Here is a 20084-nt window from a genome sequence, read left to right as displayed (position 1 = left end):
ACTGCCAAACAATTCAAGGTCCAAGTGCTGAAGAGGATTAGTGATTCGTGATTCTCAGAGGGTGTGTGCAAGTACGTGTGTGGTATGTGCACACCCACAACTATCGACTGCTTTTCCCCCCCTGATGTGCCCCTCTGGGCTGGAGGGAGAAGATTTGGACGAAACAACATGAAGGTGATACGGGGATATTCATACCCACTGAGAGCTTTGGAAAGGCCAAAGTCATGACTATTCAATACATTGCTCATTATTAAAAACCCTGAGCTTGTACTTTGCAGGATACAGATGTCCGTTCTTGCGGTTTGTTTTGCGGTGTTACTCAAGACTGGAGCGCTGATTGTCCAAATAATGATGTCTATACAGAACATCGGTGATCATTTTAAATGAGAAGGTCTCTTGTCTGCTTTGCCTGGTCGTTGTGCCTTTGATGATACACCCTCCGACACTCGATGAATAAAGCTGACCATTGGATTCTCTAACGAAGCGGGAGGGCTTCTGCTACTGCAGCCTAATACAGCCAAAAGTCAAGGAAGCCCACTGATGGAGGAAATCTCTCGCTGCTCTTTAATTGCACTTTGGGCACCGGATGAATTTCAGGGACGAGACAGGAGGGCAGCACCCCCACTGCTGGTGGTCAGTCCGCATTCAGGGTGATGTATGCAACAGTGCTGTATAGGGCCAGGGAGCGCAGCCTGTGATATTTATCTGCCCAATTAAGGCCAGTGTATCCCTGAGACGCCTGCCAATGTGTCACCCCCAGCGAATCTGTTTCACAGCTATCTTGTCGATGAAGGTGCTATTGTATGATGAACATTGCAGAGAGGGCCGTGCTGGGATCCCAACAGCAGTGAGAGAACCTATTTCTCTGTTGTGATTTACACCTCCGAGGACCAAATGTTCAGCACCAGAGAAGCCACGGCCTAACGCCACTGGTGGGTGAAAATTTTGATTATTTTCACACACTCACAGTGTGATGGTTTCATCTTCTATGGCGTGTCCCAGAGTGGGCTGCATGTCCAGAATGCAATAAAAATGGTCCCGGAAAGTAAATACAGTGTATTAAATTGTCTCTGCATAACACGCCACCATTTACAAAAGAAGAAGGGCTAAAGAAAGCTTTCGCTCATGTCCACTCGCCTCCTCCTTCATACTTCACACTTTTCAGTTCAGATTTCAGCTGTCTGAACAGCTGTCAGCAAAAGGAACACCTACACGCACTGAGATTAATATAGGCCGACAGGAAGGAAGATTAGGACATTTGTGCCAGCAATTACCGTAATGATTGCAGATAGTTTACGGACAGACATCTTTTAAAAACCGTCATGACACTGAATCAGATACTGATGAAAGCAAGCAATCAGGGCTAATATCAGACTACGACTGCAACTAGTCATTATTTTCATTATTGGTCGATTGCTTAATCCAGGGATTCCCAAAGTGGGGTGCGCGCACCCCTGGGGGTGCGCGAGCTGCCTCTAGGGGGTGCGCGAGAGGAAAAGTGTAATGGCGGTGCAGTCCTGTCTCCTAAAAATTACGTTCCCCCAAAACTAAAATGCATTCTCAATTACGTTTTACCACGAACGTATTTTCTCCCTGATTACGTTTGTGTTTGACGTACAAATACGCTTCTCATCAACATATCTTTGCTGTACTCTAGTCTTTATTTTTCTGTGATCTGCCTCGCCTCTACCCCGCCACCCACAAGTTATTGACCCGCGGCCTGTTCCGAGGGCTGACAGACCCGACGATCGGGTGCCTCACGGCGGGGGCGGCTGGAGACCTCGCGTCCCGGCGCCAACGGGTGAGCGCCGCCACTCGGAACCATAAAACCAAGTCCCGGATTTCACCCGGGGGACATTCTGGAGGTATTGTGACCGGGTGATGTGCCTCGTTGCTGGGGAGGTATGAGCCGAGAGTGGCGGGGTGTTATGGAGGTATATATTACAACTCGGTGTTGTTCCCATGCGTGGATGAGCGCATTTCTGTCGCTCGCATCGATGCTTTGTCCGAAGACATCCTGGCTACATTGGTCGGTCGCGTGAAGAAGAGTGAGTTTTACTCTGCAAGTAGACGAGCCTACAGATGTGGCCAATCGTTACGTCCGTTACCTGTTCGAAGGCACGGTGCAGGAAGAGTTATTGTGTTTTTTATCTTGTAAACAAACGCCACGCGCGAGCAAACTGTTCTCTCATTCGTCCGATTTTTATGCGGCTCTGTTGCTTTTTTTTTTTTAAGGTGTGTGTGTGTGGGGGGGGGGGGGGGGGTTGGGGGTGCGTGAACCCGGTCGGGATGTAGAAGGGGGTGCGTGGCCTAAAAAGTTTGGGAACCGCTGTCCTTTGGACAAAAGAGGAATATGCCACAACACAGTCTAAATTAAGTTTTACAGAGTGAGTTTTGTTTGGCCAACAGCCCAAAACCTAAATATATATTAGTGCTGGGCAACGATGACAATTTTTAATCGCGATTAATCGCATGGATCTTTTGCGATTAATCGCATTGTCATAGCAAAGTTCAACAATGAATTCAAAAGTAGTGTATTGTGCACTTTTATTTTAAAAGTACTGCTATATGAACAAAAGGGCAATAACATTTGGTTTGTAAACACTTTAAACAAATAAGGTTATTTTTAACAGCAGTATTCCTTTTACACAGCAGTTCTAACTCTTCACTATCTGTGCTCAGTGTGCTGACTGTATGTGAAACGTTCCACTGCTGTGCAACATGAATAAAATGTTTCAGCACGTTTCAGCTAAAGTGTCTGTCTTGTGTCTTCATGACAGTCAGAGCATGTGAATGCAGCTCTACTGTTCATCAATATAATGCTGTAACTCCGAGGTGATGATGGTTACCCAGCGATCAAAGAATAAAGACACTTTACGCATAATTTAGGTGTATTTTCCCTTTAATTAACTCACGAGATGCAGGTAGCATGTTTCATACTTAATGTGAATATAATTCATACTTTGTTGGCATCTTATTCTGAAAACCGGATGTTCGTCTGAAGAAACCGGATGTTGTCTCACGTTAATCTTTCCGCTATTTTTCAAAGTCCTTCGCTCGCTCCCGATCTGCGCCGTTTAAATGCGTTTACCATGAATTTCAGCATATAGGTGCACTAACATGTAAGTGTCTGCTGACTTTACCGCAGCGATGTCCAGTCGTCTCCATTCCGCCACCGCTGCCAGTGAGCAACGGACTTTCAAAATAAAAAAAATTTAAAAATATTATAAAATTTAAAAAATAATTCTCGGCGTTAATTAATTAATGCGTTAACGCGTTAACTTGCCCAGCACTAATCTATATGTATATTATTTTTTTTATCATTGTTAAATAAAAAGCAAATATTGACATTTGGAATCAAAACAGAGGCTTGAGCCAGTGATATTTAGGCATTTTAGGTTAAACATAAGAACGGCTGATTATCAATAGTTGCATGGAAGCAAGCCTGGTTCCTAATATTACTACGATTACTGTATTTGAGAAAATCAAACCGGCCTGGCTTTGAACTCACTGTCAAATAAAAAAAGACCAATCAGCACTCTGTAGGTGGAAATTAGAACATGAACAATATGTCGGGCTGAATAATGACATAATAATACAATGGCAATCCAGTGTGATTATCAGGCTGGTGTGGTACGACTATGGTGTTGTAATAATGATGGAAAAGATGCTGTGGAAATGAAATTGCTGACTTTAAGACTGATTTGTATGCCTCTGGTAAGGTTTTGTTTTATTTTCTACTATGTTTTTTCGACATCTGTGCGGGCTGACACCTGTAATACAGCATGGCCCATCGGTGAATTGACTTGGCTTATCGTCACAGAGATGAACATGTCCTGCCCATTCATCTGGTGTTATCCATCAGCACAGGCATGTGGAGAGTACGTTGGAAAAGGAAGCATAATTAAAATGGGACAGTTTCCAAGAGATTTCCCAGGGAGCAAGTCATTGTTTCTGCTTTTGCGCAAACCCCATTACTGCAATCTGAAGCTCATTTTGATGTACGACTGTAAACATGCATCTCAACGTACACAGAGCACAAAAGCATCACTCTGCAATTCACTGTGAGTGAAGTAGGTCCAAAAGCATCACGCGGAGAGCAATCGCGCGTTCCATAATGGATCCCTCTGAATCTGAGATGAAGAAAACTCTGACATTTTGAGCTACGCGGGTTAAAGGAAATGTGGTGGAATAAATGTGCAGCAGTGAGAGTGTAACAGTCGAGCTTCATGTTCCGCTGTGTTACCTGGAGAGACGACTCCTAGTGCGCAAATAAAGATGCCTTAGTTACTCTCCACTCATGGTGTATCGGCTCCCTCTCTGGAGAAGAGACAAGTGAGAGCTGAGTGGCTGACCTTTGTCCTTACTCATTTAAATGAATCATGGCTAATATCCGCCATTTCCATGATGAGGACTCACATTAGTGCACAAACACACAATCACCTGCCCACAAGTGCATGAAGAAGCACACATGTAATGTTGCACGCACCCGCAAACACATAATGGAGAAAAGAGATTTGCAGGTCCTAAGACAGGGATTCACAAACTCTCACACACACACACACACACAGACAACAATGATAAGACACACTCATATTCCTCTCAACACTTTCCCTGCAATATTCATGACAGGCCACATTGTTTCAACGCATTATTATTCCACTGAGGCTCTTGATACACAGTTATTCCAGCTGGGGACAGTAACACCAATTCACGAGCCTCTTCTCACAGCACTTACAACACATACAGTCATTAGGTGCTATCGCTTACAGCGTAGTCAGTGTGTTTTTTCTTTACTTTGATACCAACCAAGTGTTCATTTTTACAAATACTGCAGTAGATCAGTGAAAACTAGGGGACAGCTCCATAACCTCATAATCATGATCTCCAGTTCTTTCACTAATATTTACAGTGAAAGGTGTTTAATTGTAGTTGTAATGCAAGTTTAGGCATGTGTTTCAATTGGAATTATTTTTTAACTGATCTTGCAAGTGTGTGATTTGTCAAATTTGTGATTTTTATTTTGTGTTATTTTTGTGCTTTAATTGTGTTATTGTTATGAAGCTCCACACAAAACAAAGTCTGTCTGTAGAATATGATGCGTAGTCCAGGACATCTTTACTTTTCACTGCAGCTGGATTCTCATGATCTCACGAGAATCCATCATCTCAGGCTTCATGTTATGCGTTGGTGCCCGCTGAGCCGGAGCACCGACCGATCAGCGGCCTGTGAGGAGCTGCATTTTGTGTGTATTCACATTGAACCAATACGGCCACTCCTGTGAATTGAAAACAGCACGAGGCCATATTGCGATTTCGATAAAATGTAGTATAATTGTGCATCCCGACGAGGAGAGAGCGACGGCACGAAGAATGTTGAGCTTTTAGTTTACAATTGGTCTGAATTGAACCACATTCAATTAATATATTCATCAATTTCCTGCATTTTACTACTGTATTTTATTTCTTACACTGTTTTTTTTCATGTTTTAATGCAATGAATGTTCTTAATTGTTTTTAAATCTCCTTTTCTTTTGCCTTTTCTTTTGCTGCTTTTAATGGTTTTATGTGAAGCACTTTGAATTACCTTTGAAATGTGCGATACAATTAAACGTGCCTTGCCTTAAATATTGATGAAGTTCAAACGCTTAACGACTATAACATTTCTGGATCCTCTCCACACCTGACTCTACGAGACTTATTATACTGTACCTGTAAATCTTTTGTGAGAGGGGATGAACGAGAGGGGGATTAAGCCCAAAACTGAGTGAACTACAATCACCACTTCACATACCTGTTGAGGAATAGAGTCTGCACACCTGGCGGTGGATCCTCGTCCCTGAAGTGAGCGACTCATTTAGAAGATTGACTTCCTGAGTTGTGCATTTTTTTTTTACAACACTTATAGGCTATTATAGTCAATTGCAAGTCGAATAGCAAGCATCCAATTTCATCTTTGGGTGAGTCACAAAGACTATTGACAAAATGTGCCGCTGCATTTCAATGAAATATAGAGGACTTGTGTAACACTACACTGTTTAAGCTACTCGACATCCAAGTTTAAATGGGAAATTGTTGAACCAACATGTTCACCCAGTGCAATCTATTTGTAATTGAATAAAGAGAAAGGTAGAGCTGGGTTGCAATTATGCTTAAACTTTATATTGTTGATATCGTGAATACTCGGGAGGAAAGAGTAAATGAGGGAGGAATGCCACTGAGGTGTTCAATCTCCGGGTTAATTCCTGTGTCACAGTGCAGTTGACAGGACTGTATTTCCGGACTGAACATTTTATCTCTTTCAATGAGAGTGACATAGCATATTTAGATTAATCTGAGGTTTTCTGGGCTTCATAATGCCGCACTCTGTAATTACACTCTATCTCGGCGCTGACATCAAAGAGAGGAGCGACGACCTGGCGGTTTAACCCTCCGTTTCACTTCTCTTCCCACACTCACTCGCTCCATGGGCGTGGGCGCCGACTTTCCACCGCGGATCCGCTCTGATCCATATGAACGGCCAAAACATTTTCATCACATACGGGATTATGTCTCGCCTTTTTTTTTTTTGTGTTGAAAATGTTAACTCTCTGAAGAGCTCCATCACACGGCCGCATTGATAAAGTCTGACATAAAACCGTAAACAGATGTACTGCTGTTAGTTTTGGAGCGTGAGGCGTGCTGCTAATATGCACTCTGTATGAATAATAAATGAAATTGAATGAAATTTATTTTCAGAGCGCTTTTCACAGACATAACATCACAAAGTGCTGAACAGAGCAGAAAGTTAAAAGCATAAAAAAACACAATGTGACCCTAGGGTCAATAAATTACATACACAGAGAAAAATAAATAAATAAAAAATAATGAAAAATAAAATAAAAATTGAAAACATATTTTAAGAGCAGGTCGAGGACATGGGTTTTCATCGGAATAATACACTGATCCACACTACAATATGTCAGCAAGATTTCTCTGAGTGAATTTGTAAGCTCAGCATTCAGGGCCACATTACCAGTGCCCGTGTAAGCAGTCACTGCTGAAGGGAAGTATGCCTCTCTCCCCTCTTCCTCACTGTCACAAGATATTCTTAGATCAGAGTTGCTGTGCATATTTAAAACATTATCACATCTACAATCTTAATTAACAGAGAGGGAGTAAAAAGCATGGCCGCTGAGGAGGAGGAGGAGGGTACAGTCACGTGATGTGTAGGAGATGATACCGATCGCTCTTCCCTCTGTATCCTACATCAGATAATGGTCCGGACGATAGACTGTAAATAGGTCAGTGTGTGTGTGCATGGCGGTGATGAAGATGTGCAGATGAAGATCAGGGGTGCAGTGGAGCAGTAAAACAAGAGGAAGAGAGCGGCGCTGATGTGGACCAGGAGTCTGTAATGGTCCCAGTGCATATCGGGTTGTCTGTGATGTCACTGATATGGCAGCTTTACTCAGTAATCAGCGCACGGCCACAAGGCAGAACCCACTTAGCTTAATCTTGTTAAGTCAAGTCGTCAAAGGAAGGGTTTAACTGCTCGGCAGCTACCTGTGCCAAATGTAGCTGGTGGGAAACATGGACCCTCTTAGTAATTCAGCAGACCCCGATGGCCCTGATGATTGTTGCTTATGGCTGAGATTACCAGAGACACATTTAGGCACTGGTATAGATCTCAAGCTGTGCCGCGTGATAAACATTTTTACTCCCCAAGTGATTCTACAGTTTTGCAATATTTATGTATTATTGGAATATAATTTGTACATTTCAGGACATTTCAATTCCCTTAGTTGTTTTTGGATCTGCTGGTGTATCACAGTGACACAATTTTCTCACTTCTCATGGCCGCTCTTTGCAATGAAGCTGTGCGGGGAGGCACGAATGCAAATGTCTAATTTGTTGTAGTGACACAAGGTCTCGGAGGGGGATAAATGTCACGCGGAGATTAAATGATCCTGAGACATGAGTGTGCAGGCAGTCATATCTATTCATGTGTTGAGAAGTGTGACGATAACGAGAAATTCCTGCTGCTGTAAAACTGCTGTAATGCTGAGGTGAAGAGAAACCCCCCATGGGACGTGATTAGAAAGAAATATGTGTTGTTCCAGTGGCAAAACCAATGGCGATATCCCGTTGTCATTAATAGTTCATTTTTGCTGATACAGTGCGGACAAAACAAAGGGAAACAAATGCACGGACAGTGACTTAAACTTAGCTTAGCACGAGTACTAAAAAAAACTACAAGTTTCGTAGTTTTAGAACTTTCAATGGGTTCCCGAGTCAGAAATGTGTGAATTTAGGGAATTATCATCAGTTAAATAAATTGTTGCATTAAATATGCATTGGCAGAACTTAGATGAAATGACCGAACACAGAAAGTGTATATGTCTGGAAATATTGTATATCCACACACAGTAATCCCTTCTTGCTCCCATTTCCTGTGTTGCTCCTCATGGTGCACTGCCTAGCGAAGCAAAAGTGCCAAAAAAATCCAATGCCATGAAATCCTTTTTTACATCAACTGTAACATTCGTGTTACAGCATCAATAAATGTTGTATGCTCAGACTGAAAAGCCCAGATTAAAGTGTCCAGCTTTTTTTCTTCCCTTCCTTTTCAGCAGATGAAAGAACAGCATGCTCCCAGAAGCCTCTGCAACATGACAGGGCTGCTTCCCGGCTACATCTCTCATCTGTAAAGAAATCCCTCTGTTCTCCATGAGTGGGCTTAAGCAGGTGTACACAAGTACCGTACAGTGGCAGGTAACGATTCACAACACACAGGGCAACATAAAGAAAAGTACAATATGGTTGGGACGTTACGAAGGTGCCATAACAGCACAGATATGTGGCTCCCGCACAGGAATAAAGAAACGAGACCGGCTGACAATATAATGAAGCAAATGTTTAACTACCTTGAGAACCCTATCAGAGACGTGACCGCAGGCATTCATCAGCTGGAGTGAGTCATCTGTATTTCGACATACTTCCTGCCTGCGGCTCACACTCTGATTCACAGCTCTGTCTCAGTGGCTGGCGACCCATTTGCCTGATGATTCCACAGTCGAGTCAGATAACACAACCATAACACCATCAACAAGAAAAGCAACGGAGCACATCAAACGATGTTCAACTTTGTTTTCATACCGTTACATTCCCCAGTTATCATCTCAGTGATATTTTTATTGTTGTCACTTTGTGATGTTTTTGCACAATTATTATTCTGGCTTCAAGGCTTGGTTGTATATGTGTTATGAAGCTATAAGTATGCTGCTGGTCAGGTGTTATTTCTAAGCTGTATTTAACCACATAAAGCTTGTTTCTGCGTGTCACATTTGTGAACCGTAGTGCAACAATTGGTAGGTGCAACCGTTGCCAGATTTCAGCCATGAGGTCACATCCATCAGGAATTCTGGGCATGGCAAACTGTATTATAAAGCTGACAGCTGGCACATTAGCTTCGGTTTGATTGTGGCCATATGGCCAGTGGTGAGGAGCTGCCATGACCCCAAACACCCCCTGGTAAGATTCCCATTACAGAATGTACTTCAGAAAGGGAACATCTACAAAAACATGATGGTCCTGTAGTGACCATTACTGCCTGCCAAGCAGCTGACTGCAGTTTATCACACGTGTATCGAGAGGCGCGGTGCACTGCAGCAGAGGTAAAGGGACATTACCTCTGCTAACTGTCAGTGCGAATGTCATTAATTGTATACTCAGCCTATCCACAGTCCACTGACTCTCAGGACTGTATATTAGGAAAGAGGTCCACTGTTTGAAAACAGATGGACAATGAGGCAATTACGACAGCTGGAGCACAGTACAGGAATCAAGCAAGTTGACATGGACGGGGCATCGTACAGCCAATTATGTTGACAAATCTATCCTAGCACAGTGATGCCGATGGGGTTTCAATGTAGAGAGGTGGCCATTTTGTAGGAAATGTCAATATTAACCCTCTTTCATCACAGTACAGTCATGCCATTTAGTTTACAACATGTTTAAGTGTGCGGTTACTCTTTAAATGTACAAAAAAGTGGAAAAGGAAGGGCCGCTTGCTCGAGGGAACTTTAACAAGACACGTGGCTTTTGATGGACACGTTGGCGGTTGAAGAGATTGCCCCTGCGACCTCTCAGCTACGGGACAGCCGCTGTAGCTGGAGAGGCCGTGGTGCAGTGACGAGATGACGTGTGCTGATTTTAGGCACTGAGCTAATGTGCATCTACATCAACAAACACTAAGTGAGGCAGAAAACGCTCAGCGTCTTCGTGAAGGATATTTTCAAATTACAGCCGTTTTAATGCTGTGACCCGCCGATAATGGGACAGGCTTGTTAACCTCTCCTCGCCGGCCAATGTTCCCCGACCGGTTTAATCGACAACCACGTACACAAACACAACGATTTGAACGGTAATTGGGCATGTGCACAAATTAAAACCCACAGCACCACCCAACTCCCACTCAGCACAGTGCAAGGAGTTGGATGTTGACACATGATAGCCATCAGCATAGAAAACATGGAATAACAAAATGAGCGGAGGGCCTGATGCTTTCAGGGTCGTTGCTCATGGTGTCCTATTTGTTGACGTTTTCCTAACAGCTGTGAACACCTGAGAAGGGAAATGATGATTTGTTTCGACTATTTTCTTCTGCAACCTCGCAGGGTGACAGGTTTACCAAAAACACCGTCCGGGTTGTTTGTGAATTGATGTGACTTTTCTTTCCGTCTCTCTCGTGCAAACAAAGACAAAGCAAACACTTAGAATTATGTTTTGGACCAGACAAAAACAAACATGTACAATCACACCCCCTAAAATAATTTTCCTCAGCTTGCTCCATATGTTGTAACTGCAATACCAGCTGGAGAGTAGTTTCCACACATCACACGGCTCACACTTCTCCAAGCAGTTCGTCTGACCCTCAACTCTTCTATTAATACTGTCCTGTCTGTGTGAAAGTATGCAAATTCAAACAGTATGTTGGAATGCCCAACTGTGGCTTGAACAGAATGAGAATAACTTGGTATGCACTTGTAATACATCTGATAACTGAGCAGGGATACAACAAGGGTGTTAGCAGTGGGCAGTGAATGCAGGTCATCACACTATGTTGTGAAATAAATAGGGAGATTTAAAACGGAGCGTACAAAAGTGTTTGTGTCATGTGCAGAGCCAAGTGGACCATGAGCGCTGTGTGAACCTTTGCATCAACCTATTAGAGGAATAGAACATGGCACATGGAAGATGGATTTACAGTGAGGCTGCTTTCTCGCTGCTAATCGACAGTGTGAGGTATCAGCATACAAACTCAGCCGCCACCCTATTACCCCGACAATTAGGATGCTGTTGTCAATTAGCTCTCTGTGCCCACAACAGCCTTCTTAATGTCCCATAAAACGCAAAATACACCTATTGACCTTGTTAAACACAGAGATTCACAAGACGAAGCCCAATTTGAGCAGCCTCTCAAGTGCTCAATGGAACTTTTATTATGCTGAAGGCGTAAATTCAAAAGCTGTAACACTGAAGCGATGACACACACGTGGCATATCAATAACTGTCCCAAAATTCTTAAGATTCGGTTATAAAACCCAGGTAAGCCTGATTAAAGCTACACAGTCTGCCTCCAGTCATTTAAACCAACACGCTCCTACTTTGTGTTGCATTGCCCACAGGCACAGAATGTACCCGGCAACGTCAAGTTTGCCTCCGGAGAAGAAAAGTTCTCTGCTGAAAAGATTTTTGTTTCATCATTTCACACAAAAATAGCTTGCGCTCTTGTTCTTACTCCAACCATAAGAGAAGGACTGATGGTTGCCAGATACACACATGTGGCCATTAGGTACATGGACCCACAAGAGATTGTTGGCGTCACTATGGAGCTAAATGATCCGTGGAATAAGTAACAATGTTACAAAGTAGGACAGACATCAGAAAAAAAAAACAATCATTTTTCAAAGTGGTGCACCAGCCCATCAAGAGCACGCCACATATGTGTAGGTGCAAACAAGTGGAATCCATCAGTAATTATTATGTAATACTAGCACATACAAACAGACAGACAAGGGTCAATACAGAACAACAAAGGACTGCCTATACGCACCTTTTACAATTAGGCTGAGGAGCTTTGGCCGTGGGTTGCGCTCACTCTGAATGGAGCACGTGTACTGGCCGTCGTCCGAAACGTCCACTTTCTGTATCTGAAGGCTGTACTCGTGTTTGTCTCCGACGCTGGACACAATGGAGACACGCGGGTCCACGGACCACTTGTCGTTCCCTGCGAATATGATGCTGGAGCGGTTCAGCCAGGCTCCTTTAGAGATCCCATCCAATAGGTAGCACCTAGAGTGACAAGAGACACTTCAGTCAGAGCAGGATAAATACTCGCTGTCAGGCTCTGGAACAACAACGAGTAAGGCAGACATTTTTGAATTTGTCTTGTTTGCTGACTCAATACTCCTCTTCGTCCGTTGGAGATATTGCCGGCGCCTCTCTTGCAATAAGCAGTCTCTCGGTCTCGGGCAGGCAATTATTGCTGTCAGCACAGGATTGTGTGTTTGTAAATGTTTTCGATTTTTTATTTTTTTTTAAAATGCAAGACCAGAGAGCATCTGGTTTAAATGAAGTATCAAATTTCAGTTGTCGGCACAAATGTGTGATGTGCCAGAAAGTGAGACAGAACTCTCAGCACCTGAGTGTGACTCAACCTGTGAACGCTTGTGAGACTGGATTTGACACGAGACGAAACTAAGCAGAGCCGTGAGTAATAGTCGTGCATGAGGACGAAACTTCTAAAATGGGCAAAGACATTTAGTGCTACATTCTTTTCATCGAGAAGTCAAAAGGTCGTGTTTCTCAAACATCAGATCTATATTGAAGCACTTCATTTCGAGTGCGTCTCCCCACATCAATGGCTTCACAACAGTCACATTGAAAAAGTCTTTCGCTTTTCAACATTTAACATAGTTTGTTGCATCCTATCCCGGTGAATACAATGTAAGAAAGAACTGAGCTCCACTTCCACTGTGGCCTGTCACAGTAATGGGGATGTTGGCCTTTCACAGCTGTGGAGAGATTGGTTCTATAGTTACGTAACTGAGTATGAACACCTCTAACCTGCGACTTAGAACACATTCAGTCTGTTAAAAGGTATCATGCCCTGTGAGTATCAGTGCACTGAGGACTACTTATAAAGAGAGCATACGTCAGACCAAAGGTGCAAAGAAATTAAACACATTTATTTATTTTTTTACTTCACAATTACAGCTCATGGCTGTATCTGCACAAAGCCTTTCAATGTGATCATCAATGGAAGGTAACAGCCTTCAGTGGAGCCGCACACAATCCAACATCCCTGGCTCTTAAAAAGGCTGAATTCTCCGATGCACACTCTCATTCCTGTGTGACCATTACCGAGCTCAACGCAATTCACTTTTGAAAGCTCATTGCACGGACAAAGTCAGTACATTGTGAGACATGAGGCTGGGGGTCGCCATAGTCAGAAGGCACTTGTTTTAATCACCATTAATGCTGTTTTGACGTAAGAAAACACATCATATTGTGTGACAAATACTGTGATAATGAGTAGCAGAAGAGGCAATAGAGTTTGTCCCTTTCTAGCTGTTGTCAACATGCCGTGCAGACTTCCAGCACCGGTAGTAAAGCCACCGAGGAATTCGGTTTGGCACTAACCACAAAGCTCTTTAACCGCTATGCCAAGAAAATGTCTGACGGGAAAGCGTGTAGAGGACAATGGTCTAGTCCAGGCTGGTTTCCCACAGCATGCAAGGCCCTGCCATACAGGTATTGTATCAAATAGGTGGCAAACAAATAGAGTATGAAATGTAATAAAAACAACACCAGAGAGAAGTCTAGGTCGGTTAGTTAGCCCATTGACCACCTGAGCCGCGGTGTTCCTGGCCCCGAGACAGGATTTACTGAAGGAGCCTCAAGGCAAGCTTCACCTCGTTACCGGTTTGGTTTTTGTTTTTTGACAACAAACAAGTCAAGCGCAAATCTCACGATTATCTCACGATTATCGAAACTTGACCTTTGTAAAAATGTAATAAAATGACTTGAATAAAGCTAATTTTAAAAGCCTTCTCTGCCTTTCAGAGAAACAGCTTCAAAGAGTAGCGAGGCTTGCCACCTTCCTCAGCCAACGCAGGCCTTCAGTGACTAATAATGTAGGACACTTTTGTGGTACCGCTGAGAGTGCCGACTTAAGGCTTGAACATTATGCAATGCACCTCTGCTCAGCCACTGATGTGAACAACTTGTCAACAACTTGCTGTGCTGGGCTTTCATCATTATATCCTTGTATACCAGGGAAACCATAAAAAAAAGATTTTCTCTCGTGTGGCTGCTATTGATTTCTCGCTTTTCTCACCCTATAATTGTGCCTTCAGAATCAAATATGAAAGGTGGCAGTTAAAAAAACAGTTTACTGTTTCAAAAAAGATCAGAGGCTGTGGTCTGCTGTCAGTTGGAGTGTACCTCGTTGGTGACCGGTTTCTACAGCTCGTGAACATATCAAAAAGGTCTGGAGCCATTCTCGCAGCATATATGGTTTCATATACTGCCGACCACAGCTGCTGCTCTTTGTGAAAAAGGAAACTACAAGCCTTTCACAGCCACCTTCCAAAGGATGGATTTGGAATTAACTAAGCTGTCGTGCCAGACGTATGGCGGAAGGACACTTCGCCCGGACAACATTGGACGTTTGGCATTTCCCTTCATCTCGATGAATCCATCCTTGATGTTTTTTCCCCCTTTTTTTTTGGTTATTATTATTATTGTTATCTTATTGTTACTATTATTGTTATCTCACTGTCTTAGTACTCTCACACCAAGGAGTGGTACAGATGCTTGTATTGTAGGACATTTGGGTTTAGAAGTGTGTGTTAAGAAATCATAATTAGAAGTGTTTTGGAAATACATAATTAGAATATTCATAATTGTAGGAATGTTTAGCATAGAAGTGTTAAGCCATAAAAGACAGTCATTGAATGTATTTAGAATAGCAGAGGGACAGAGATTTCTAGACAGGCAATTACCGATCACACCCGTGCGAGGGTCCTGCGAGGAGGAGGAGACTGTTGAAGTTAGCCAATAGGAGTTGAGATAGACAGTGTGGGAGGGGATTTCAAACTGTATGAGGAAGGGCTTCGGAAAGTTGTTCGCTCTCTTCTTGCTTTGCGGATCATGTTATGTTTTATATTCTGTTAGTAGTGTACTTCATTGTGTAATTGTAAACCAGTTTTTGGTAGATTTATTAAGAAGCGGCTACTGTAAACAGCAGTTGGAGCATGCTCTCCGGCCTTCTCTCTCTGTGGGGAAGAGTCAAGCCTCCGCAGTATCTGTATGCCTCCTCACAAAGTTGTGTCAAAACAGGACATTTTTACATTTGCACATTGTCTAAGGTGTTGTTGTTTACTGTGGCCGATTCCTTTCTTGGTGCAAACTTATAGGAACAGGAACTACATTGAAACTCATCACAAGTCTGCCATGAGTTTGACAACCCTGTGTGGAGAATATGGGCTGCGCGGTTAGCGCAAAGCAGAATTACCACCATGAGGTTGAATGCCTCAAATCTAGATGTTATCACTTCTTCATTTTAGCCTATTTGACTTTTGTTGAAATGGTCACAATATGAATCATTGGTTTGTGGCATTCCGAGAGAAATCTCATTCACTAGAATGAGACAGCTGTTAGAGATATCACGGTAACATGGTAAAGCCCTCTGAGGCAAATTTGTATTTTGTGATATTAGGCAACACAAATAAATTTAATTGAATTTCAATTGAATTGATATCAGTTCTGTCAACTCGATATGCCTGAAATCACCAAACGCTGGAGGATCAATACTGGTTTACTTGAGTATGTTTCCTGCAGATTATCACAAAGAAGCATTTGTTACCCTTAGAATAAAGCCTCATGGTGCTTGTTTTTACTCGATGGAGAGGTGTGTCATCATCGCCAGGATAATTTAGCCTGGACTGTTTAACTTCTTGTCATATTTACAGATAATTGTAAGCGGGAACAGATCCTGCTTAATGCCAGCGGAAAGCAAGGATTTGAGTCATTACATTCCTTTGTTCCAGTGTGTTTGTCTTGTTTTTCCAATTTTCTTGAGAGGAAACCTTCCATGGTTTGACACTTTCTGTCCAAATTCATGCTGGGAATACACACAATGAAAAATACGAGCGTTACAAACGTGCTAATCATGTGCTGAAACCGTAAGCATAAACTCGAAACCACAGCAGAGTCGTGTCATCAGCTCGGTCTTTCTTCTGCCACATTTCCCTTGTTCATCATCAGCAGCACAACACTAACTCCTAAAAGGGGCTTTGCTTTCATCAAGCCCCTTTTCTGTGGGAGCCCACCAGGAAACAGACTTCCCGTGGTTTGTACAAAGCCGAGGTAATTATTCCACAGGCCTCAGAGCATCTACTCTGAAGCAGCTTTGACATCCACAACATGCACAAATTGATACTTTTAGTTATCCCTGCCTCTGACGAGTGACTGCGGAGGAACCGGGCTTATTACAAGCTTCTTCTTCTTTTTTTTATATTTTGGCTCACAAATTACAGTTCAATTCAAACGCTAGTGATTAGCCACAATGTGCAAAGAGGAGAGTGATAAACTGGTGTTTGAGCGCCTCACATGAATGTAGAATGATGACAAACTATTAATTAGAGGACGGCAGCTGGTAAGAGAAGCAGATAGTTATCCGTCTAGTCAAACACCGGAGCATCGTTCTGACCCTGATTATTATTTGCTTCATAAAGTGTTTGCTAGATTCCTCTCCTGTAAATATTCTTGCTGGTACTAACTCCCCAGATCTCGTCTCGCAAACGTATAGCAATGTTTCACAGTGTATTAGTTCACGTTCAGCACTTTTTGTCAACATCACTTTTGGATGAGTCGCTCTGTGGTCTGAGATTAGGGGTGGGGGAAAAAAATCAGCTCTGGAAGGAAGTTGGTCAAAACAAAGAGAGACATCTGGCCTCACAACGGGGTTAAACCTGCCAACAGTAGCCAGGCTCACGGGGAGAGTGCAGCGCATTACTGGCTCTCTGCCTTTGACGTCCACGCATCGCAAGTTATACTGAGTTATATAACTCGCATATCCTACTTATATAAGTTATAGTTCACATACTGAGTACACACATTTGCATTTAGTTAAGTTGGACGATGTAGTAATACAAACAGTTGAGTTTGTCAGATTCATGCAACATTTATGACATTGTTGGTCAGTCTGTCTGCTTGATAATCCTATTTTGCTGCAATGAAAATGATTGAAGTGAGATGAACAGACTGAAAACTTGATCTTATTAGATCAAACATGTTGACACAGTTTTCCTTTGGGAACATCATTTGAAGTGGAAAAAAGTATTAAATCGCACTATATGTTATCACAATACTCAGAATATCGCAGTATCGTGAAAGTATTGTGATATATCGCAGTATCGTGATATATCGACGTATCGTGATAATATTGCATCGTGACCCAAATATCGCGATCATATCGTATGGCGAGATCTCTGGCGATTCCCACCCCTATCTGAGATGTGTTGTTATGTAACGGTTGTATAATAACCACACAGGATGTTTAAACAGCGAGCCAGACCCCAGCTGTAGCTTTAAAGCTGTACCTACTTTCCCTAATAAATACATTCGTAGAGATTTATTCTTAGTTTTGTTTCTATTTTTCCATTTCTATTGTTGGCATTTTTGCAAATGTATTTAAACAAAACCTGCAACCACACCTAATTTAGAATGAAGCAGCCATAACTGTTTTTTTTAAATAAAGTTATTGTGGTGAAAGTCCAGCTGACATGGAGCAACATTAGCATCCTGAAAGCCAAAGGGTTTATAGAGCGGTGACGCTGAACCAGAGCCAAACACCAAAACAACGGGCTGAGAATCTAAAAGGCTCCGTAGAGAGCTGAGGGGAACTGCACCGCAGGTTGATAATAACGTCACTATAAGTGACCAATTTCACACTACACGGATTCTTAATCTATTATTAATAACATTATCGATCTGTGCAGCTTTAACGGGGCATATCATTGGGTCACTTTGAATGAAAAAGCAGATTACAGCTACATTTTATTTGCATATTAAGCAGACCAAAGGACAATTTCGTCTGCGGTACAAAGTGTCAGCTGACAGACCTTCAGCACATGATGACAGGGCGAGACAGAAAGAAAATAGCGGCTCACACAATCAGCTGAAAACATTGCATAATGCGAAGGAAGGAAACAGTTCAGCGTTATTAAGAAGGACGAGGCGGAGGACACGAGGTGGCTTGGCTGATACATTATGCGGAGGTAAAATAAATATCCCGCTTCCAATCACAGCTCGTCTGACACAGATGATCACATCTGTGATCGTTCAGAAGAAAGAAACACTCGACGCTGAACTCTCTCAAAAACAGCCAGCCCTGTATCATCTCTGTCCTGCGGCATGCTGAATGACACTTAATCACTGAAGTATGAATCAATCTACAGCCCCCCCGAGAAGACCACCTGGAATATTTCATTTTCCAGTCAGTGTTGAACTGGAGTGCGTCAGACAATGAGTGGTGCGCCGTATCATTGTATTGTAGTGGAACATCTGCTTTAAAGAACAATGCTTTTTTGTGTTTCTGTTAATAGCGGCACCCACTTCACTGGCTTGAATGAAACGAGGGTATTGAAGAGTATAATGAGAGGCTGTGATACCGCCATTAAGATGTAAAAGGAAAAAGCGGCTGTTTCCCTCCATTTTAGCAGCTTCACACATAAAGAGAGAGGCGCTGTAAGGACTGTAGCTGCACTGTGAGCTCGACAACCTTCACAACGACTCAGTGCCCTCGACACAGCTCGACCGTCCAACCAATCCTCAAATGAGGAAATGCATTTCACACTGACTGGCTGCACGATGACGCACAAGTGAAAGGTGGCAAGGTGCGATCGGAGTGTGAAAAGTCTTGTCAGAGTGTGTTTTTGTTTAGATTGCTTCATTAGTTACATTAAAGAATTCATGAGTCAAAATGTAATATGTAGGGCTGCATCTAACTCATCTGTCATTATGAATCAATCTTCCAATTACTTTCTTAATACATGCATTTGTCATTCGCCAATCCCAATTGCACAAAACCCAAGCTGACGTATTCTATTCTCGTGTAGTGAATCTTACGAGATCCGTTGTCCACAGTATGAAAAGCGTCTCCGTCAGTTCATTAAATCCCTGCAGCCATCTGAAGGCAGCAGAACAGATATGTTGATGAGCCTCTGATTTGAACAAAGGCCACCCCAGAGCTCAGTGGCACTACGCACGATGTCAACAACACAGACAGCAACCTGATTGCCAAGAGTAGCCGGTTCCTCGTGCATTGAGCTACTGTGATCATGCGTCCCGGAGAGATGTGACTGATTGAATTGTATTCACCATCACTGAGCTTTTTTTGCATTTTGCACTACTGTACGTACTTGAACCAAACTAGCAGGTGCGCTTGGAGACGCCTTCACAGTCCGTGCACGAAAAGACCTACAACTTTGCTTGTGTTGATTGACAGAAAACTAACCGGCAACTTTCTTCTTAATTGTGAGGATTTGCTGTTTTTGTTTGTCGACCAGGAATGTCCATCATTCCTAATTCAATTCATTTGTTGGGGGTAGCTCCCTTGCAGGTTTGGGTTTTGTTACTGGAGGTCGGGTATTTTAGAGATGTGGTGTTGAGGGAATGAGGGAGAATGAGGACACACTGTAGTGCTGTGCAACCAAGGTACAGAGCACCAGGCTCTTAATCCCCTAAAATAATCCTGTCGACTGTGGCCAGAGGGACACATATGAAGCCTCCCAGCTATAATCCACACAGATCCAATGCTGAAACCAACACCTAACACCACAGACACAGAGAACAGTATGAAAACTGTCTCGATGCTGATGGAAACTCCCAAATCTCACCTCAAGTGTGGAGACTCAGAAGTCGATCTATTCTGAATGTTTTCTTTTTCATTTCAGTAACAGTTTTGTCTGAAATGACACTGAGATGGAGCCTTTGACTGAGGGAGCAGACCCCTGACCGCATCCAAAGCCCCCG

General features: G+C 42.9%; 1 protein-coding gene across 2 annotated transcripts in view; it reads right to left on the bottom strand.

The window, feature by feature from the left end:
• negr1 (neuronal growth regulator 1) overlaps window positions 1-20084 on the bottom strand; it is a 134884-nt gene that overhangs the window by 77490 nt on the left and 37310 nt on the right. For both annotated transcript variants that reach the window (XM_079267813.1, XM_079267814.1), the window contains exon 2: window positions 12097-12335. In XM_079267813.1, coding sequence (XP_079123939.1) covers window positions 12097-12335 — 239 coding nt within the window. The remainder of the gene's footprint in view (window positions 1-12096; window positions 12336-20084) is intronic.

This window comes from Melanostigma gelatinosum (assembly GCF_949748355.1).
Source record: "Melanostigma gelatinosum genome assembly, chromosome: 4".
Classification (NCBI taxonomy): Eukaryota; Metazoa; Chordata; class Actinopteri; order Perciformes; family Zoarcidae; genus Melanostigma; species Melanostigma gelatinosum.
This window is presented reverse-complemented; position numbering and strand designations above follow the sequence as displayed.